At 58.4% G+C, this 22,345-nt stretch overlaps 1 protein-coding gene across 1 annotated transcript; it reads right to left on the bottom strand.

Annotated features, from left to right (window-relative positions):
- Positions 1 to 357: 357 nt before the first annotated feature.
- INTS1 (integrator complex subunit 1) lies at positions 358 to 22,137 on the bottom strand. Its single transcript, XM_006859794.1, is given in 47 exon segments — positions 358 to 473; positions 566 to 675; positions 773 to 864; positions 957 to 1,027; positions 1,253 to 1,366; positions 1,802 to 1,914; positions 2,230 to 2,357; positions 2,680 to 2,872; positions 3,088 to 3,221; positions 4,470 to 4,593; positions 4,994 to 5,220; positions 5,322 to 5,409; positions 5,685 to 5,815; positions 6,044 to 6,160; positions 6,221 to 6,411; positions 6,517 to 6,657; positions 6,762 to 6,921; positions 7,161 to 7,415; positions 8,767 to 8,891; positions 9,002 to 9,100; positions 9,355 to 9,501; positions 9,865 to 10,026; positions 10,268 to 10,379; positions 10,546 to 10,713; positions 10,931 to 11,035; positions 11,129 to 11,305; positions 11,854 to 12,003; positions 12,093 to 12,275; positions 12,375 to 12,504; positions 12,611 to 12,808; positions 13,155 to 13,215; positions 13,335 to 13,426; positions 14,259 to 14,355; positions 14,468 to 14,625; positions 14,827 to 14,904; positions 15,090 to 15,210; positions 15,407 to 15,515; positions 15,824 to 16,000; positions 16,444 to 16,585; positions 16,691 to 16,836; positions 16,909 to 17,095; positions 17,184 to 17,289; positions 17,426 to 17,585; positions 18,453 to 18,590; positions 18,709 to 18,905; positions 19,340 to 19,630; positions 22,080 to 22,137. Coding segments are annotated over 47 exon segments (6,579 nt in total).
- Between the last annotated feature and the right edge of the window lie 208 nt (positions 22,138 to 22,345).

Here is a 22,345-nt window from a genome sequence, read left to right as displayed (position 1 = left end):
TGGTATCTTCAGGGAGAGATGGGCATCGTGTGCAGACTCTGAACACTCCTAAGGGCACCTCTCCCCATTCTCAGAAGTGGCTTGGTTCCAAGGGAGAAGACCTGAGGCCCCAGCTGAGAAGCACTGGATGGGAACGAGGTCCTCCGTGGTCTTGAGGAGGCATGAGAGGCCACACAGACTGTGGGCATGGCCACAAGGAGGCAGGCAGCACACGGGGTTCAGAAGGGTTCATTTATAGGGTGAGGTCAAAACCAACCCTGGCCATGCTGAAGCTTGTCCCTCAGTCACTGTGGACAGGCTTGAGCCGGGTCAAATGGAGGCTGCCAGGGCAGGTGTCTGTAGCCCTCTGGCCCTGGCTCACACGACGGCTTCCATGTGCAGAACCCTGAGGGCCTCAGAGATCTGGCTGCTGGTGTCCACCTGGCCGTACATGCCCACAAGGAAAGCCCGGTGCAGCAACACAGCGGCGTGCTCTGTGGACGAGATGGCCCTGGAGGGTCAGGGGCTACGAGGCAGGAGCTGTAGGGGTACAGGATCAGGGGACGGGCAGATGGGCGGGGCTCACCTTGGCAGAGCAGAGTATATTCAGGCAGGCTCTTGAGGGCTGTCTGCACCACCTCAAAATCCCGGCTGCCCAGACAGTACATGAAGGTGGGCAGGAAGTCAGCTGCAATGCTACAGAGGAGGCCAGGTGGGTACCTCTGCCCCTGGAGGTGGAGACCACCTGAGGAGCCCTGGAGGGGCCTGGCAGGCAGCAGGCATGCACACTCACCTGGGGTTGTTCTGGATGGAGCGCAGGGCCAGGCTAAAGGCCAGGCTGCGGCAGGACTCCTCAGCCGAGCTCATCAGCCTCTGCAGGTTGGTCTGGGCAGGTGGTAGGAGGGGAGTTGTTACTGGGCAGCCCCTCTTGTCCAGGGCTCACACCTCCCACCCTAGCCCGTGGACCACCCACTCACTGAGAAGAAGCCCAGGATTTCTGGCCTCCGCCAGGACATCTCCTCGATGTCACTCAGCACCTCCAGCAGGTCTGAGTGGGTAGAGACAGGGCAGAGACAGGCTTGAGCTGTTGGAGCCCGAGCCCAGGGACCCTCTGGGTTCTTCCTCATGCTGCTTGAGACCCAAGGCTCCCCGAGTGCCCTCCCCAGGCAGCCCTCAGCCGACCCGGGGCCATCCCCAGGCATCGGCAGCAGAGTGTCTCCTCCAAGAGCCCCACCCAGTCACCCATAGCCCTTTCTGGAAGGTCCCTACTTACCCTCAACAGTCTGGCCCCGGGACAGCCTCTTCATGTAAGGTACCATGTCTACTGCGGTCAGAGGGGTGAAGAGGGAGACACTGACCAGAGGCAGGGAGCCGGCAGGGCTCTCATCTGGAACAGAGGGCAATGCTGCTGAAGACTGGAGACACCCGGACACAGTGGGGCTCGGGGAACAGTCACCACTGAGGAGCTCAGCAGGGCACAGCAGGCTCGGGTTACCCTGGATCCACCTGTCTCACTGCTTCCACCAGCACCAGCACCACGTCTGTCTCCTCCCCCAGTGCCGCCCAGCCATGATGAACCTTCATGCAGCAGCCGTGGGGCAGTACTAGAGGGGAGTCTAGGGCTCTCCTGAACTTGGTCACTCAAAATTGCCAGTGTATGACAACAGATTCCCAACTGCCCCCGGGAGACAGGCCCAAGACCTGGGGCGAGCACCAACCCTGGAGCCAGCTGGGGGTGCTGCCACAGGAGACTTGGCTTGTCCTTCTTGAAGGTTCAAAGGGGTGGGCTTTAGGATGACCATGTGACCCAATTCAGACTCACCCTCTCGTTCCTCATCCAGGGCCTGGTCGGCTATGCTGCTACCACTGGGCAGGCTCAGCCCTGCCAGGAGGGTCTTGAGCATCACCAGGTCACTGTTGTCGAAGGACAGGTCACTGGGAAGGAAAGTGCATTGGGGTCACAATGGGAGGACCCCAGGGACAGGGGTGGGGTGCCCCCACAAACAAATTGACAGGGAAGGGGCAAGAACAGATGAAGATGAACCAAGAGAAGTAGAATATGAGGAGGGAGATAAGGCTAGAGGGGGCCTTAAATATCAGGGAGGGGACGTTGGAGCCTAAGAGCCCCCGTGGATCTCTGGGGAAGTTGCCTCGAAGGGCACTGTGGTTGCATCTCCCAGGCTGAGCAGGTGCGGGGCTCAGGGGTGGGGAACCTTCAGGACATAGTTCCCCTCAGGGATGGGCACTCACTGGAGCGCAACAGCATGCTTCTGCAGGAAGGCCACAGCAGCTGGTGCATTGCAGGTGATGTACTTGTGGACCAACTGTACAAACTTGCTGATGAAGGGGGCCAGTTGGCGTGAGGACTTGCGGTAGTTCTGGAGAGGAGTCAGGGGACATGTCGCAGGGATCCTGCACCTGAGCACTGCCCACCAGCCCCCAAGTCTTACTCCACAGCACCCACCAAGAAGAATCCTGTACCCTGGGGCCTTGTCTCCCAGGCTCAGCCCAGTCCAGCAGTACCCACCTAGAGGGACTCTGCCCATGAGTTCCACCCCCCAGCTCCCCCAGTCCAGGCCTGGGGCACCCACATGGAGGGACTCTGTGTGCCTCCCCAGCCTCAATCCTTGGCACCCACAAGGCAGGACCCTGTGTTTGAGCACACACATCCCACCCCCAGCCTCACCCAGCAGTACCCACCAGGAGCAGGCGCACGAAGGAGAGCAAGCAGTCCCACAGCGCCCCCTGGTGCTCGCTGCGGAAGACCTGTGGCTGCAGCAGCTCCAACACGCCCAGCACGTGCAGGAAGAAGGTCAGGTGGTTCTGCTGGCGGAACTCCTGGAAATTGAGGTGGGTGCGCCCGTGCAGCAGGGCGGCCAACATAGGCAGGTGCCTGCAGATGGCCAGAGCGCGGGGTTCAGTACTGTCCAGAGTCCTGGCCTCACAAGACTGTCAGCTTGGGGATGACATGCCCATGTGCCAGCTCAGGTCACCAAGTCAGTCCTAATGCACACCATGTGGGCGAGTAGCACTCTGGTTTGGACTGAGACCTTGGGAACCTCCTGGGGCCAGTCTGAGCCCCCTACCCCTTCATAGCAGTCCACGTACCTCAGCAACAGGATGGGGTGGGCCACTGCCAGCTTCCGGCACACCATGTTGGCATCAGCCACACGGCTCTCAGATGCTCGAGAGTCACTGGTATCAGCCAGGAGGGTGATGAAGCGGTGGGTGAGACTATCCAGCTGTGAGGGAGGGGTCAAAGACCTGCAGGAGAGGCCCATGGGCCTGCCCCTACACAGGCCAGCCCACCCCATGCCAACTGCTTCCAGGAGCAAGTAAGGGTTAAAGTAGAAGAGGTGACGGGCCTGTCCCCAGCACAGGTCAGAGAGGACAGACAAAAGCATCCCCTAGGTTCTGACTCAGTGACTGTAGGACAGAGCAGGACCACCCACAGGCCTTCCAAAGCTGTCATCTTTAGGGAAGCTTTCTCCTGCAGAGCAGCTGGTGGGTGTGGACTGCTGACCTCCCGGTTAGCAGCAGAGTGCTTTAACTTCTGCATATCAGGGCCCCAGACAGTCTCAAAAAAGCAAAGTTGGAAGCCCACTGCTCTAGGAAACAATCCTGTAGGCGGTCTGGGATACACATTTTCTACAGAAGTCGGAACTACTGAAACCTCTCAACATGAGTTACCAAAAAGAGAAAAGGGTTCAACGAGTCAAAGCAGGATCATGTGAAGGAGCATCGTGTAGGCAGTGAGTGGAACTACTGCTGAGAGTTACAAGAAAGAAAGCTGAGCAAAGAAAAGGCTGGGGCTGTCTATCAAGGGGGGTGGGTTTCAAGTGTGCTGCTCAGTCTCCAGTTTTGAGGTTCGAGCTGTGACATATGTCCAAATTCTGTCCTTTTTACCAAACTCTATGTTTGCAGCCCCGTGGGGGCCAGGCAGGTCCCTCTGACCCAGCCAACCTATGCACACCGCCCTACCACATGGCTTTATGTGGGACAGGTACCGGCTGTGACCCTGGCATCAGCCACCTCAGCACTGAGATGGAACGATGTTCTGACGTTACGGTGCCAACCCCAACAGCAGACACAGGATAATGCATGTGTTGGAGAGTTCTAAAACAACACACAATCCCAGCAACAGGGACAAATCAGGTCAGTGACCACCTGGGGTGGGGCGGGTGACCAACCATTAGGACACGTGTGGGGGTGGACAGCATGTATGCCTGTGCCTACGCTTGTGGGATCATACCCTCACTCCTCCACAGCCCTAGAGGAGTAAGAGCAAGGGGTGGGGAGGGGGCAGCAGGGCTCCACATTCCGGGGGTTTCTTCATCTGAGAAAATCAGCAGCATGTTCCCTAGTCTGGGATGTTCCCTCAGAAGAAGAGGAGGGCGGGTACAACCTGGCAGTTGGTGGGGAGGTCAACCACTGCCACCTGCATTCCCGAAGGTAATGGGCCTCCATCACCTGTACCGCCTGGTACTCACCCTGCAGACGCTGCTGCCTGGACTGCCCTGGCCGTGCAATAGGACCTGGGGCACGGGCCCCCACAGCTCCGGCCGCTGCAGGTAGATCTGCAGGAGCAGCTCCCGGCAGCGCTTGCCCAGCATGCTGCAAGGGACAGAGCTGGGTTGGCAGAGTGGACAGGCCAGAGCGAGGGTCCACAGTGACCAGTGGGACAGGGCGCTGCCTGTGCTAATGGGCCTAGGGTTACTTAATCACACAGGGGGATCCAGCAGACCACCTAGGAGCCCGCTGTGCTAAGGCTCACCTCTCCTGACTGCTGAACATGGACTGTCAGGTGCCCCTCTTCTGCCCCGCCCCCTAGTCAGGTAACCCTTACCTGTCCCCTCAGTCAGGTACTCCTCACCCATCCTGAGTCAGGTGTCCTGCACCTGTTCCCCCACCCCCAGTTAGGTGCCCCTCATGTGTCCCCTCAGTCAGGTACCTCCCAACTGTATCTCCCCAGTCAGGTGCCCCTCACCTGTCCCCCCCACCAGGTGCCGCTCACCTGTCCCCCCACTGCTGGATACGGGCTGTCAGGTGCTCCGTCACCTTCTGGATGCTCCCGTGGTCTCCGCGGCAGCAGCTGAGCAGCAGGGGCAGCCGGCTCTGGATGAGACTGCAAGAGGCCTCAATCCCTTCGAGACCCCGAGTCTCCGGCTCGGCCAGGATCAGTTCCACCAGGCTGATGAGCTCTGGGGCCCGGACCCGCAGCACCAGCTCCTCTCGCCTCTTCTGTCGGCATAACAGCCAGTCAGCCCGGCATGCTCCAGACCCACACTCACAGCGAGACACAGCCACTGTGCACACAGCTCCTGAAGTCTCCCCCCATTCACCTGAGGGGTACGTTGGTCCCGACCCTGCCAGATGCGTGGCATGTGGATGCAGGCCCAGAGAAAATCCAAGGAGGCGGAGGGATCAAGCCTGGGAAGACAAAGTCTGGTGGTCTTGGGGAGTCTGTGGCACCAGGACAGCCAGAGTAGTGGGGTGAAGCGTCCTGGACAGAGGCCCTGGGGACCGGTGGCCACCTATGAGTGCAGGCTAACTGGGGTGGTGAAGGAGCTCCTATGGGGAGCAGGTGAGTTGATTCAGGTGGCCCATGGAACAGCATATCCGTCCGCCGTGTGGCTGTCCCAGCCTGGGACACATACAGCACGGGGTGGGGGAAGCTGGCTGAGGGCCGTGGTGGGCAGTCTCACCTGTGCTCACGGCTTTTGCCCAGCAGGAAATGGATGCAGCGGTGCAAGGTGGCCCAGTTGGACTGATGTGTGAGCAGTGCTAGGAGGTAGGGCCGGAAAGATGGCACCTGGGGGCCAGCATGGCCTTTGCCCTAGGGAGAGAGAGTGGCTCTGGTCCACAAGCTCTGGCTCCATCTTCCTTGGGAAGCTGGGCTCCCCATGTCCTCCCACAGTTCCCTCAGCCCCGGTGTCTGTGGGAGGCCTTGCCCCTTCAGGAGGGTGTCGGGCCCAGGGCAACACCAGCAGGGCCCTGGCCTGTCCTATGCACTGCTGACCACGCCCCCTCAGCCCCCTGAATCAGTGTGTGCTGCTCTACCCACCTTGCTCCTGGAGAACAACAACCTCTGCTGCAGCTCGGGGCAGCTGCCAATCACCTCCGGGTCCAGCATTTCCAGCCAATCGACCAGCAGCCCTGAGCAGGGCCCCAGACACGCTGCCTCTGTGCTGTGGGGAGCAGCAAGGTCAGAGATCAGCCATCACCTGTCCCCTGCCCTCACCGTGTGTTCAGTCCCCTTGCAGCCTCACCTGCAGCCATCATCTGGCTCTTCCTCCTCCAACAGCAGGGTGCTCACCACGGACACTGGCCTCGTGGTGGTGCAAGCAGACGCCAGGTCCATGGGGGCAGTAAAGAGCAGAGCCAGCAGCTCCTCCAGGTGGGGGGACCGCACCTCAATCAGGCCCCGCAGGACTGTGGGGAAGAATGCTTGTCATACACTGTCCGCCTTAGTCCTGGCGCCCACGGCAGATGTGGCCGGTGGATATGAGACTCTGAGGGAGCTGACACCGTGCCTACCTTTGCCTACCAGCTCCGGCTCTAAACTGCACCACTCCCCAGACCTGAGGGCAGAAGTGACGGCCCGCACTGTGGGGGTAACTGCTTCCAGGTCCTGCCGGCAGGCCAGGGTCTCCGCCAGGTGCAGGAATCCACTACGGACTATAAGAGGACATCCATGTAAGGGTCTCCTTCCTACCAGGCCCCCTGTAGAGGACTCGCCAGCTGAGACTGGAATCCGTCAGCCACACCGTACACCCACTAACCATCGCTGCCCCTGCGCCGGGCGGAGTACTGGGTGGTGAGCAGTCGGAGCTGAGCCAGCAGGGGCCCGGGCTCCACGGTGTGGCCCTCCAGCCACTGTAGCATCTGCGTCATCACTTGGAGCAGCAGCGAGGAGAAGCTGGCGTCCTGGGGCACACTGCGCTGTGGGGTGGGGGTGGGGTGGGGTGCGCAACACTGTCAGCCTCTGCCTCCTGACCACTCAGGCAAAAGCCCAGCACCTAGTGCCTGTGGAGGGGGCGCCAAGGTACTGCAGGCTCTCCCTAATAGCAGCAACTAATCACACAGTTCACCCCCGCATGCACACACGCACACACATTCATGTGCAACATCCTCAGCCCACCTGGTCCTGTCTGGAGATGGCATCTCCACTCACTGCATACCTGGCACTGGTGGAGCTGGCGCAACAGTGGGCAGGCAAGGAAGTGGCTGCGGTGCATGGCCATCACCAGGGCGCCCCCGTGTGGTGAGTTCAGCAAGGTGGCCAGGGCTTGCAGGACACGGACTGCGGTGCCTGCCACAGCGGGGGCGCCCTGACGCACTTGGGCCAGCTCTTGGCCCAGAGCCAGCTGCAGAGCCAGCGAGAGAGGGCGGGGGTTGGTGTTCTGCCATCGGGGGTCGGGGCTCAGCGGGAAGATCTGGAATAGTGCAGAACAGATGGCCAGTGGGGAGATGGGTGTCTCATCTGCGACACGCCACTCACAAGTTAGCCCGTGAGCTATGCCACAGAGCGGTGAGGATCCAGACCTGGAGGATACAGGGGCCCAGAGCTGGCCCCACCCTGGAGGCTTCCCTACTCAGGGCAGGTGGGTCAACAGTGTCCTGTGAGCCTCAAAACCCCGCAAACCTCGGTGCTTCCATTTACAAAATGGGGTTCAAGAGAGCAAGAGGGCAGTTTCCCTGCCCTGACAAACATGGGCCTGTGGCCTCCAAGAAATCCACTCGGGGGCATGTCTGCAAGGAGAATGGGGTAGTATGCGTGTGGAGATACAGACGCATGTGGTGACGTGCTGTGTAGGGGGTACAGACACGTGTGGAGACATGCTCTGTGGAGGGATGCAGACACACGTGTGGCGACATGATGGGAGTGTAGACACGTGTATGGAGATGAGCTCTGTGGGGGGAATGCAGACACATGTGGAAATGTGACAGGGTGGAGACATGCATGTGGAGACATGCTCTATGGGATGATGTAGACACGTCTGGAGACTCTATGGGGTACAGACATGCGTATGGAGATGTGCTCTGTGAAGTGATGTAGACACATGTGGAGACGTAATATGTAGGAGTGTAGGCGTGTGTGATGGTGTGCAGACACACATGTGAAGACGTGCTCTATGGGGGGGATGCGGACACGTGTGGAGACGTAATGGAGTGCAGACACATGTGTGGAGACGGGTTCTGTGGGGGGGATGCGGACATGTGTGGAGATATGATGGGGGTGCAGACATGCGAGTGGAGACGTGCTCTGTGGGGCGATGTAGACGCACATGTGGAGACATGATGTGTAGGAGTGCAGATGTGTGTAAAGATATGTAGACACATGTGGACACGTGCTCTGTGGGAGGATGCATGTACAAGGGTGGCACGTGTACAGAGACCACTTCTCATGTGGTCCCACTTCCAGAACCTTAGTGTCTGGAGACAGAGAAAGATGGTAGCTGCCGGCCCATTTCTGGAGTGATAAACTCGTTCTAAGCTTAGACTGTGATGATGGGAGACCAAGCCCATGAATGAACAGCATCATGGCGGATAGAAAGGTGTGTGAGGAAGGAGGGTGGAGGAGCAAGCGTGCCTGAGGCCCTCACACAGCAGCAGTGGGTGTCTGTGAGTGCCTCCCCAGGAGCACTGAGCCCACTGAGTCAGGAGACCGCTCATTTCAGAGAAGGGGAAACCAAGGCACCGCAAGGTCACATGACCCCTAATCTAGTGGTCTACCTCTAGTCTGGAAGGGAAAGGGGATGCAGAGTTGTGGCAGCCCCCTCATACCTGCAGGAACAAGCAGGCCAGGTCGTCCTCGGGCCCAACGGGCCGGACCTGGGTGCCTGCCCGAATCCTCCCCTGGCCAGCCAGGGGCTCAGGGCTGCTTTTTGGTTTGGGGGCATCCGTGCTGTCTGCAAAGAAGAGGAACAGTTGTCAGTGGATGACACTTCCTGCTGCCTCCTAAGGGGTCTGCCTCAAGGCCAATGAGCAGGGTGGACTTGACATGGAGTTGGAGCCCTACCTCGCCGGGGGGGCAAGGAGGCTGTGAGCAGGGAGTGGAAGGTTTGGCCCCCAGAGGCTCCTCTCTCGTGCTGGACCTCGACCAAATGGGCCATGTAATCTGCAGGACAGAGGAGAGTACCACACGTGAGGGCTGAACCAGGGATGCCCCCACACCCGTGTCTGCACAGGGGGCATGTGCCCCTCTCCTGAGTCTGACCCGGAGACACCCACTCCCACGTCTCAGCACGGGTTGTGCCCCTCTCCTGTGTACAGGGTGACCACACCCCAGAAGTCCTCAGAGAGCCTGAGGCCTAGCACCCGCGGGCCCCTTTGAAGGCCTAATGAGGACTTCTGCCCCCCCCCAGTCCTCACTCTTGTCCATGATGTTCTGCTCCAGGGTCTGGGGATCATGGGCCACGGCCTGGTCCAGGTACTGCAGCAGCTTGCTCATGCTGGAAACGGGGATGCCGAAGGACTGCACGAACAGCAGCAGCTGCTGGGGTTCTAAGTCCTGCAGGGCTGCATGAGAGCTGTCTGCACCACTGCAGCTCAGAGGCACACACCGACGGCACCCGTGACCGCCCACAGGGTCAGGGACACACACCGACAGCACCCGTGACCGCCCACAGGGTCAGAGGCACACACCGACAGCACCCGTGACTGCCCACAGGGTCAGAGGCACATACCAACGGTACCCGTGACCGCCCACAGGGCCAGAGGCACACACCGACGGCACCCGTGACCGCCCACAGGGTCAGAGGCACATACCAACGGCACCTGTGACCGCCCACAGGGCCAGAGACACCTGCCTCCCACTCCTACCTGCCCCACTCTGTGAGCCCCCCAACCACTGACACTCCACCAGGTGTGGCACTGCCTTACCTGCATCCACCAGGCGCGGCACCTCAGAGCGGATCATGCGCAGCTTCAGCCAGTCAGGCAGCAGCAGGGCCTCTTCCGACGTGTCCACCAGGAAGGCAGTGGGCAGTGGCTTCTTTTCCGGAAACCAGATGTCTAACAGAGCCCGGAACTCGCTGTCACCAGCTTCAGGAGATACCAAACAGATGAGGGCCAGGAGCTCGAGGCCAGGCCAGCACCCAAGCTCAAATCCAGAGTGGGTCACAGCAGGACCCTACAGTTCTGAGGTAAGGGGAGCACCCCTAGAGGCAGCAGCCTCCCCAAGAAGGAGAGCGCTCCCAGTCAGTGGAGCCCCACCCCCGCCCATGGGGCATGCCCTGTTGCCCTGCTTAGCTGGAGCTGACCATGATGAAGCCCAGACACTCACTGCGGGGCGGCCCCAGTGTCAGCAGAATCACCATGGCATGCACCACCAAGATGTGCATGGTGGCTGTCTCCCCACTGCTCCAGCGCAGGAACACCTGGTCTTGGGACTCCGACTAGCGGTTGGTAGGAAGAAGAAACAAGTTAATAAGCCGCCCATTCCCACCCAGCCAGCCCTACCCACACCGCCACCTGCCACGCCCAGACCACAGCCCCGCCCCCAGTTGTAGCCCCCTGCAGGCCACATCCCCATTGGTAGGCGCACCCCCTGCGGCGGCTCACCCAGCTGTAGCCCTCCTCGCCCTCCTTGCTCTTGCGCATGCGCTGAACATAGCGCGAGAAGATGGAGAGCAAAGCCACCAACACAGTGTCGGACTCGGCGCTGCGGGCCAGCTTGGAGAAGAGGTGTGCCATGATGGTGGAGCGCTCCACAACGAGCCGGGCAACGTCCTGCGGTGGTGAGGGGGGATGCCTGGATGTGAGGGCGTGCCAGGCAGGATGTGTGGGGCTTCCGGGGACTCTGCCCCCACCCTGAGTCTAAGCAAGGCTCAGAGGATAGTGGGCAGGGGCCACAGGGTCATACCACCCTGCTCACCAAAGATGCCAGCACCTCGGGGTCTCAGAAAGCACGCCCATTCCCGCAGTGACAGAGGGGACCACCACTCACCAGAGCCAAGTCATTGTGTTGGCCCTGCTCCTCCACCGGTGTGTGCTGGGACAGGTACACCAGGTAGGCGGTGATGGTCTGCGGGTCTGTCTCCATGTGGATGGCCTGAGGGGGCGGGCATGCTAAGTTGGCCTTGCAGACGCCCTGCTGCCCCCCAGGATCTGGGTCCTCTGGTGTCCCTGGGCCCAGGCCCCCCACCTGCTGTAGTGCCAATGCAGTGGTGCCCCTGACACTGTGGAACAAAGGCAGGCGGGGCAAGTCTCGGAGCAGCCACTGGTAACCCTGTAGCATCTCAGGCTCCGCATCCTCATCTGCCGGCAGCTCCTTCTCCTCCCCGTCCCGCAGACTGCCCTCCAAGAGCACCAGCGACAGGCCCTGCGGGGACACAGGGTGGGTCCACTGCATGCCAACCCCACCAACCCATCCCTGGGGGAGTAGAGCCACACCACACCTATTGGCACTGCCAGAGGAGAAGGCAGAGAGAGTAAGTCTCCCTCATGTTCCCCACAGGGACAGATCACCTCACAGGAGGATTAGTCCCTAGGAGAGCATGGCTGGTAAACACAGGAGATCCTCCTGTTTGAGGGTACTTGGTACAGACTGTTTTGCACACACTGAAGGTGGGTGGAACCTGCTCTAGCGAGTCTGTCGGTGTCCTTTTTACAATTGTGTCTATGTCCCTCTTGGTCACTTGCACACAAGATCTCAGCCTTTTTCATCATGCAGATGAACACTTCATACACGACAGTCTAACATCAACAGCGCTCACTGTGCGCTGAGAAACCAGAGGGTTGCGGTGCTCTGGAATCACACCCGCACTGTTTCCTGTGCTCAGTTTAGACGCAGCAGTAGTGAGGAAGTGTGAGAGAGCTCACACATGCAAAGACCACCCTGGCTCTCCTGCCCACCCGGTCACTGCTCACCTTCATGGCCAGCACCCTCGAGGCCACCTGGGAGGAGCTGAGCCTCCGCAGGAAGTAGTCCAGCACCTCGCACGTGGTCTGCTCATCTGCCTTGGGGCCCAGCAGCAGGTCCTGCAGGCGGCCCAGCAGTTGCCGCTGCTTCTGCTGTCTCTGTAAGGGCAGGTGGTCATCAGAAGGCTACCAGGAGGGCTGGGGGGATGCCAGGGCATGTAAGGACACCGGGGCTCCCAGATGCCAACCTGCCGCTTCCGGGCCTTGTGCTCCTTGCTCTTGCTGTCCTCCTCCTCATCCCCAGCGGTGGTAGTAGCGGCAGTGGCATCATGCAGCAGGAACTCACAAAGACACTGCACCGGCAGCACGTCCAGGGAGCCCTCGCTGGACTGCACCAGGTCGGCCAGCCAGGGCATAGACTGCGAGGAGGCCTGGGGTGGATGGTGCCAGCCGCTCAGGTGCTGCTCCCAGAGCATCAGCCACACCCACGTGTCCCCCACCACTGCCACCACCGCCGGGCCTGGGCTCACCTGCCTCTGGATGATGTTGAGCAGGAAGTCAGGATTGCGGCTACGACATAGCAGGTGACCAAGCCGCAGGGACTGGTTGAGGGCTTTCACCTGCTCCAGGATGAAGGCAGGGGGCCTCCTGGGGGGCCCTCTGGAAGCCAGAGAACAGGAGCCTGAGTCGCCCATACAAGATGACCCAAGGACAAATGATGAGACTGCAGCTCCCGCCCCCCACTCAGCTCTGCCTGAGGCCGTACTGGGGGTCGAGGCTAGTGAGTTGGGACAGGAGGAGGCTACTGCTCTCGGTGATGGTCTGCTTGGTGGACGCGGCTGCCAGGTGCCCCTCGAAGGCCAGGATCTCCTGCTTCTCACGCTGGGAGATCTGCAGCTCCCTGCTGATCACCTCAGAGCGGCTCTCTTCATCCGTCAGGGTGCATGGCGGGTACGAGTAGTTGCTGGACACAAGGGAGGCCTGGTCACCCATGCTCAACAGTGCCAAGGCCAGATGTCAGCTCAGCCAGAGTCATTCTCAGGTGCCACAGTCACCCCAGCGTCAGCATGGAAGGGCAACCCACCCTCACCACAGTGCTTATGCTGCTCCCAGCTCACCCCCTCCTTCCTCAGTACCCCAGGGACCTCTGGGTAGCACGCACTGCTCCTTGGTCCCCTCGTCTCCCAGGAGGGCATCCAGTCTCTACTCTGTGTGCACTTCCCACTACCTGGTGCCTCCTACCTCAGGTCACCTGCTAGAGCCCCCTTACTGGCCCTAGCTCCCTTGTTGTCAAAGGAAAGGCCCCTCACTTTGTCATCACCATCTCCATGAGCATCTTCAGGGTGGGATACTCTTCCCAGGCGGCCAGACCTAGGAGCAGGGAGAGCGGAGCATGCTCAGTGGGGCCAGGCTCCAGGTCCTGACAAACAGGAAGACGTGCTGATGCCCACCACCTCAGCACACCCAGAGCTGTGTGAGGAGCCACTCACCGATGTTTTCAGGGTTGAAGGCAGCCACGACCAGAAGGAGTGGCCAGGCCTTCCAGTAGAGAGTGGAGATGGCCAGGTTCGGAGGCTGATACCTGAAAGGCAACCACATTGACAGCTGAGGGAGCAGCCAGGCAGACAGGCCCTCAGCAGGACTATCAGGATGCCACCATGTGACTGACCCTGCAATCCCCTCCTGGTGTGTTCTTGGGAGAAATTAAAGCACAACGACACCACACAGGCACAGGACTCTTTACTCGGCACGATTCACAGCAGCCAAAGTGTGGCTCTGTAGGACAAAGCACTGGACCGCAAGGTCGGTTTGACCCACAAGACTGGCAGTTCAAACTCACTAGCTGCTCCTTGGAAACCTTATACAGGGTCACTATGAGTCAGAATTGATTCGATGGCACTTAACAACAACATGCAGTGGATGACGTCCATCAATAGACAGACAAGCAGAGAAACAAAATGTGCTGTTCTCATACAACGTGGACTACTAAAAATCAGACCTGCAGCCGTCCACTCCAACTCACAGTAACCCTACTGTAGGACAGAGAACTCCATAGGATTCATACTGCCATCTTTACAGAAGCATACTGCCTCATTGTCCTCGCTAGAGGGGGCTAGTAGTGGGCTTGAACTGACAACCTTCTGGTTAGCAGATGAGTGTCTAATCATTGTGCCACGAGAACACCTTGGTATAAACTCAACGCCACCGCTGCTTCAGGGTTTCTTTTAGAAGAAACAAAACTGGCCTAATATACTAAGAAAACCGAGTCACACCGTTCGCTGGTGGTATGGCATGTACATGGAAATGAGGTCTCAATAAAGCCCAGCATGGTGAGTGTAAACTCACAAGGGACAAGAGAACCAGGAGGCGGCGCGGGGAACAGTGAACATGGGGCACCCCAGAGGGAGCCTCACCCGGGAGGGAGCTGAATGTTCTCTGGGTGGTGGTAGGTGCACAGGTTCAGGACAGCATCGATCAGTTGAATCCTCTCCACCTTCAGCACTTCTACATCTAGAACCAGAGAGCCACAGCCACACTGCAGAGCCTGCGCCAACACCGTCCTCACCTGGGGACACAGGCCTTGGCAGGGACACGAGGGACAGACTGGCAGGCAGGGCCTCACCATCAGCTTGCACAGCGGCAGCACGCTTCACCAGGTGGTCAGCAAGCTCCATGGCATCAGCAGGGCCAAGCGGCAGCTCACGGGACAGACCAATCACCAGGATGCGCATGAGTGTGTCCTCCAGGATGGGCACCTCCGAGCAGAGGCGCAGGAAGAAGCTGGGTGCGGGGAGGGCAGGTGGGCATGGGACCGGAGACAGGATGGGAAAGGGCCACCGCACTCGGGCAGAATTGTGGGGGGATGTCTGGTGTTGGGGGTGGGAAGCCCTGGGAGGGGAGGCAGCTCTAGACACCACAGGGCTGGTGGGTACTGACAGAGGGGCCCCGTACCCCCATGCCCACGGTGGCATAGGCACTCACTTGCGGTCGCTCTCCGGAGGCCAGTTGTCCCACTTGTAGTAGGTCTCAGGCTGCTCTGTGAAGAGCACCTTGTGGAGACTGGAGAAATAGGGAAGGAGTAGTAGTCAGAAGGCAGCTGGAGAGGCTGGGGGCTGCCCACCAATCACCCTGAAAAGGCCTTGGCCTCGCAAACCCCCTCAAGCACTGTAGATAAGGTCCCGCAGATGGCCCGCCCACTGGGGGAGAGTGTGCAGGTCTGTAGACAGGACGTCCAAGGGACGCACCAGTGCACGTAGTCCTTGGAGCCTAGCTTGCTGATAGAGGGCACCACAGTGTGCAGCCACCACACGGCATCCCGCTGGATGGCAGCCGTCTGGCTCTGGAAAGCTCGCAGCAGCTCCAAGTCTGAAATGGACAAGTGGGGATTAAGCAGGGCCGGCAGGGGCGGTCACTCACTGCCTTTGAGTCCAGCTCAGGGCCAGGTGATTGAGTCCTCAAATCTCAGCTCCTCTTTGGTCCACACTCCCAGCGGGATCGACGATGAAGCTGACCAGGCCAAGAGACTTACAGGAACAGCAAGTGGGGCGTTTGGGATACTTACTCCTCTTCTCGCCTTTGTCCCAAGCGATGCCAGCTTCCTTCACCTGGGCAGTGATCCCCAGCATCATGGACACGGCCAGCAGGTCTGTCACGTGGATCACAAAGCGTTCCTGCGGGTTGGATGGGGTAGGCATGGGGCCCACTAAGGGGCTGGGGCAGGAGGGCCCAGATCCAGCCGGCACAGACCACCCGCTGCTAAAACACGTGAGCACACCCTGTACCCGCCAGCCCCTTACTCCTGCTCACATTGCACACCAGTCCCAAGTCCCAAGGTAGGTACAGACACGGCCGATCAGACGCCAAGGACGACCATGGAGCTATGCTCTGTGTCCTAGCCTCACGGACTGGTGCACACCATGAAGATAAGCTGTGCAGCTAGTTGATGCGTGGGGAGCCAGCCCCAGCCCACGGCGCTGACCTTGAACTCCATGTCCAGGTGTGGCGGCTCCTTGCGCTCCTGCATGAGGCCCAGGCACAGCACCTGGAAGTTGATCTCGTGCTTGGTCTGCTTAATGATCTCACGCAGCAGGGCCCTCGAGGCCCGCAGATAGTCGTCCTTGTTGGTCAGCAAGTCCTGGAACACCATGGCCAGGAACTGGGCAGAGAGAGGCCACTCAGGGCTGCTGCCCCACCGAGGCTTGGCCATTACGCCCCCACCTCTGCCTCCAGCTTCCCGAGAATGCTGCAGGCAGGTCCCAGGGAATGGCCACGCCAGCCTTCGCTCAGGCAGGCTCTCTGAGAGCAGACCCATCACCTAATTATTCACCCACCTGGCAGATGGCACGTGGGCATTCACCCCATGAGACGAGGAGATGGGTTAGCTAACAGACACGGTGGGGGCTATATGCCTGGCAGTTCCAACAAGGGGTACACTGCCTCTGCTGCCTCAAAGCAAACAGTTCAAACCTTGAGGGAATCACCACGACCCTAAGACACTGGGCACAGAGACAGCCACCTGCCTGACCTACAGACCACAGCTTGGGTCCCACTCCTGGGCGTCCAGGGAAGCCCAGTCACGCGCAAGGCAGGTCCACGCACCTTGGGCGCCAGCTCGGCGCTGTGCTGTAGCACGGTGTACAGGATCTGCATGTTGTTGGGGTTCCGCGCGTTAGACAGCTCGTTGAAGACCACAAACTTGATGGTGGTGCCCAGGTTGTCTTTGTGGGCATTCAACAGCTCCCTAGGGATGGACAAATCAGGCTCACTAGGCTGCCCTTTGCTATGGCCCAAGCTGCACCTCAGAGCTGGGAAGTGGCATCTGGGGAGCCCCGTCCCCCCGAAGCACCTGACACAGAGCATGTAGTGGTTGAGCAGCACTTTGGGTTTGAGGCGGATCTTGATTAGATGGGAGATGACGTCCACGTCCTCGGCGCCATGAGTGCAGCAGTTCATGCACACAGCCATCAGCAAGTCTTGGGCTGGCCTGGTCAGCTGTGGGGGTGGACGAGCCACTCAGCCCTGGCCTGCGGGACCTCCATCCCTACCTACCCCCAAGGTGCTCACCTTGGGGTTCTGCAGCCACATCTCCAGCTTTTGCACCGTCATCAGCCGCACCTCCTTGTAGCCACAGGTGGAGGTGAGCAGCCGCAGTAGGTTCCTGGAGACGTTGTCGATGGGCTGGCGCCGGGTGAGTTGGTCCCGCAGTACATCCAGCACATACTCCTCCACACTCTCGGTGAGGTCGTCATACCTGACGGGGAAGCCATTTCATCTTGTGGGACCACCCTGCCTGCTGCCCGGCCCGCCCCCCAGCCAGCGGATGGTGCACAGACACCAACCTGGGCATGAGCTGACCCTCCTGCTCGGGACTCAGCTTCTCTTCCGCTATCAGCAGCTCAGTCTGGCTGTCCTCTTCCTCGGTGAGGGAGGGGTGTGGGCTGCTCCCTGGACACACGGCCAGAGCATACTCATTCACGCCACATCCCACATCCATGTCCCTGTCCCGTGAGCACCCCTCACACACACCGGGCCCGGGAGTAACATACCCATAGCCCTTCCCCCTAATCCCTGGTCCCCTCACCAGCACTGAGGTCCCCTCCGCCGCGACCTGCCTCCCCCTGCAGCAGCACGCTCTTGGGGGGCATCTTGGTGTTGAAGGCTGTCTGGATGTTGTCCACAAAGGTCTTGCAGTGTGGGCTGTCCACCCAGATGCGCTCACCCAGGGAGTCCTCAATGTACACCTGTGGGGACAGAGCTCGCTGGCTGAGCCTGCACATTCCCTTCTCTTGACTCAAGTGTACTGGACACACCCCTACACATGCTATCTGCACCAGCCCTACCCACAGACCCAGAGCCTAGACGGCTAAGTCCAACTCCACACACACAATGTCCACCCCTCAATGTTCTAGGGCACTAGGCCCACCCCTACTCAGAACCCCACTGGCTAAGCCCATACACATGCTCCCTGGCCCTCGATGCTCCAGGGTGCTGGGCCCAGCCCCACCCAGAGACTCAGCCCAACTGGTTGAGTCCGAACCTACAGACATGCTGTCTGCCTCAAATGCTTAAAACCCTGAGTTTAGCCCCAACCTTAGAGACAGAACCCCGTCAGCTGAGTCTATACCAACAGACGCTCTGCCCTGATGCTCCAGGGTGCTAATCCCAGCCCCAGCCACAGGCTCAGAACCCTGCAGGCTGAACCCACACCAACAGACACTGCCCTCATATTTCAGGGTGCTGAGCCCAGCCCCAGCCCCAGAATGAGGCCACCAGCTGAGCCCATACCAGCAGACATTCAGTCCCGATGCTCCAGTGCTGACCCCAGCCCCTGCCAGAGTAGGAAGCCCACTAGCTGAGCCCACAGCCACACCGGCACTCTCTCCAGACCGACACTTCAGGGCGCTAGACCTGGCCCCCCTTGCCCTGCGCTGGAATCAAGGTGAGTGCTAATCATGTACCATGCAGTGCAGCACCTGGGAGGAGCCCCAGAAACTGTTCTTGGGAGAGCAGACAGCGGAGGACAGGGGCCCAACAGTGGTACCCTGTATTCCCACCTGCCCCCTCTCCTCAGGCCACACCCTGCCCCTTACTCTGGAGCCAAGATTCACCTTGACAAAGATTTCGGGCCAGTTCTCGTCCTCTTCGTAGGCAGCCATGAGCAGGTTACAGGCCAGCACAGAGACCAGGCTGTTCCCCTTGGCTTTGAAGTTGATGGAGGCATCCCGACGCAGAAGGCTGCACAGCGCCTGGGTGAGGTGGGGTGAGGTGGGTGAGGTGGGGCTCGGGTCACTCAGGGGAACAGGGGCTCCTGTCTCCGCACATTAGAGGATGGGAGGAGGGGGCCAGGACAGGGACCATTCGCACCTCAATGACACCCTCTGTGGCAAAGATGTTGGGCTTGATCTTGGCCAGGTACATGAGGCTCAGGTACAGCGTGCTGTCGGGCTTGGCCCGTGTGAGCCGCAGCTGCTTGGCCGCCCCACACAGCACGCCCTCGATGCGCTCATCGTTGCCCTCAAGTTCTGCAGCCTCGATCTCATCCAGCAGCACTGTGGGCAGGACTGCAAGGTACCAGCATGTGGTCAGATGGCAACAGAGACTGGGACGCCCCCAGCCCCTCGGGGACACAAACAGGTCATTAGCATGAAGAAGTGTCAGGGCGTCCCGCCACCCATCAGCACACTACCTCCCAAGCAGCTACATACACATGCGAATCACCCACTACCCAGTTCATCCAAGGAACCCCTGGGGGCCCAAGTGGTCAAAGCACATGACTGTTAACCAAGAGGTTCAAGGTACAAGTCCACCCAAAAGCACCATGGGATAAAGCCCTGACAGTGTATTTCTGAAGGTCACAACCTTGAAAACCTTACAGGTCAGAGTTCTACTCTAACAAATTTGGGGTCATCACAAATCAGTCTACTTAATCGCAGCTAGTTTATCAGCAGGAGTGTGGGGATGACCCCCACTGGACCAAGCCAGGGACGGATGTTACCTTCAATTGGTATCACAGAAGGTTCTTTAATTGAGGGAGATATAGCTCGTTTTTCTGCCACCGCAGCCTCAGCCAGGCGGCCCAAGGCACTCAGTGGGGGTGTGGAAGAGAGTTTGGGGCGCTTGGGGAGGCCAGTCAGCGCTGAGGCACTAGATAGCGCAGCTGTGGCATCCCGCTTGCGCTCTGAAGGCAGGCCAGGAGGGGCTGGCTTCAGCAGAGTGGAGGCTGTCTTCGACTCACTGGCCTGTCCCTTTGAGCCCAGGGCAATAAAATCTCCTGGTGGAGGGTGTCCTGCAGAGAGAACAGAGAACGTGACACACTCCCACAACGCCTGAGGTCAAAAGGGTCTCAGAGACTGGATCCCACCACCTGTTACTTCAGAGGATACGAGATAAGGTCAGAGAAAGCAAGAAATAAGGCAAGGTTAACAGCAAAGCTGGAAGTGGTCCATCCGATGCTGGTTTACAGCGGCCACTTCTAAATCACTTAGGAGGATTCACTCCCTCAGCCCTCAACATTCCTTAACTAGCTGTTAAGTCCACTCACAGTCACTAACAGCAGGAACTCTCACACTAGGGGGTCTCTGGGTGGTCCAGTGGGGTAAGTGCTCGAGGACTACCCAGAAGGCTGGCAGTTCAAACCCACCCAAGGGTCCCGTGAAAGAGAAGTTAGGTCCTTGAGAACCCTAAGGAGTATGCAGTTGTCTTCTGCACACATGGGGCCACCATGACTCAGTAGGAATCAACTCTATGGCAACTGTCAACCCTCCTTTTAAATAAAGATGAGAAAAACGAGTCACAGAGAGGGTAACAAGCCCAAAGCAGCACAGCTGGGGTCTGTGTTCTGGGAGTCAGCTCCAGAGTCTGCATCGAACAACCATCCGAGATTGCCACCTTCCTCTAGGCACAGCAGAAAACAAGACACCTAGTCCCTCAAAGGCAGTCCCAGCTGTTCTAACTCTCCCTGAGGACTGATAGCTGTTCCTTCTCTTTATTGTTGTTGAAGAAGCCCTAAAGGCCGTGTTGGTTAAGCACTGGACTGCTAACCACAAGACTGGTGGTTCTAACCTACCAGCTGCTCAAGGAAGAAAGATGACGCTGTCTGCGGTTCCAACCCACCAGTTGCTCAAGGGAGAAAGATGACTGCTCCCATAAAGACTGACAGCCTTTGTAAGGATGAGATGAGTTGTAATTGACTCAAGGGCAGTGGTTTTAATCACTGGTGATAAGATACACAGCAAACATACATCAATTTAGTAATTCCCACACTACACTTCAATGACACTGACTTCATTCAAGTCATGCAACCATTCTCATTCTCCTTTGTCAAACTGTTCCTCCCCCATTAATACCTCAAAAAGTATCTTTAAAGTATTACAAAGTAAAGATGTCATTTTAAGGATGAAAGTGTGTCTGATCCAAGCCATGGTCTATTTCAATTGTCTCATATGCACGTGACAATAAATAAGGAAGACTTTAGAAGATTCATTGCATCTGAATTATGGTGTTGAAGAATAATATTGAAAGTACCCTGGACTGCCAGAAAAACAAACAAATCTGTTTTAGAAGAAGTACAACCCAAATGCTTCTTCGAAACATTTCATGTACTTTGTACATGTTGGTGTTGTTAAGTATCTCAAGTCCGTCTAATTTTAGCAACCCTGTATAGGGATTCCCAGGAGTGGCTGGTGAGCTTCAATCACTGACCTTACTTCCGGTTCAAAACAACCTTGTAGACCAGCACATTAACCCACAGCACCACATGATGACTCCCCGGACATGTTATTGGTGGTGGTGGTGATTACGTGCCATGAACTCGGTTCCAACTCATAGCGACCCTGCATATGGCTTCCAAGGCTGCAAATCTTTACAGCAGCAGAAAGCCTCATCTTTCTCCCTCGGAACCACTGGTAGTTTTTGAACTGTTGACCATAAGATTAGCAGTTCAACTCATAACCACTACACTATCAGAGTATGTTATTTGTTGTTAAGTGCCATCAAATCGATTCTGACTCATAGCCACCCTGTAGAGGGTTTCCATGGAGCAGCTGGTGATCTTGAATGTTATTTGTTGATGTTGTTGTGAAATGCCATCAAGTCGGTTCCGACCCATAGCGACCCTGTATAGGGTTTCCAAGGAGCAGCTGGTGAGTTTGAACCACCGACCTTGCAATTCAAACGGCTTTGCAGTCTGACGCATTAACCTTAGGAGGGATCAATCCCTGGAGAAGGATATCATGCTTGGTAGAGGGTCAGTGAAAATGTGAATACCCCCCAATGAGATGGACTGACAGTGGTACCACGGAAGAACGGTTTGGCCATCTGCTTTTGTAAAGAGACAGTCTAGAAAAGCCTATGGGACAGTTTTACCTCATTCATAACACAAGAGAATTTCACACCTCTGCCAGAGTTGGGTGGCCATGTTTTAAGTGCCATCAAGTTGATTTTGGCTTACGAGACCCCATGTGACACAGCAGCAACAATGGGCTCAAACATGACAATTGTGAGAATGGCGGCGGGCTGGGTAATGCTTTGTTCTGTTGTGCATAGGGTCACTATGAGTTGGAACCCATTCTACAGTACGAGACATCAACATTAGCACAATCTCATGGTCCCCTAAGCTTCCTATCGGCTTTGGTCTGGACCCGGTTCCCCACTGCAGGATGGTGGGGCTCCAATCGGCCCAGTGTCCCTAACAGACGCCACCACTGAACCCGGACCAGTGGGGAGAAGCGACTCGCCTGATGGCTTGGCCGCAGCGCTGGGCCTCCGGACCGTGGCAGTCTTGGCCCGGTTCATTCTGTCCCCTTGTCGCTCTCAGCCGCTCGCGTGTCACCTACGGAGAGAACCAGTACGCCGTCATTCATTCATTCCAGTGCTCATTCATTCGTTCCCCTGGGGCCCAAGGCGGAGAAGGATCAGAATGAGAGGGGAAGGGGCCCGAGCAGGTCCTGGTCCAGAGGGCGGGAGGGGGCGGCGGAAGCTTGGAACGAGCCAGCGGAGAAGA

The sequence above is a fragment of the Chrysochloris asiatica genome, unplaced genomic scaffold, assembly GCF_000296735.1.
Source record: "Chrysochloris asiatica unplaced genomic scaffold, ChrAsi1.0 scaffold00034, whole genome shotgun sequence".
Lineage (NCBI taxonomy): Eukaryota > Metazoa > Chordata > Mammalia > Afrosoricida > Chrysochloridae > Chrysochloris > Chrysochloris asiatica.
The sequence above is the reverse complement of the archived record's forward strand: the minus strand, read 5'-3'. Positions and strand labels throughout refer to the sequence as shown.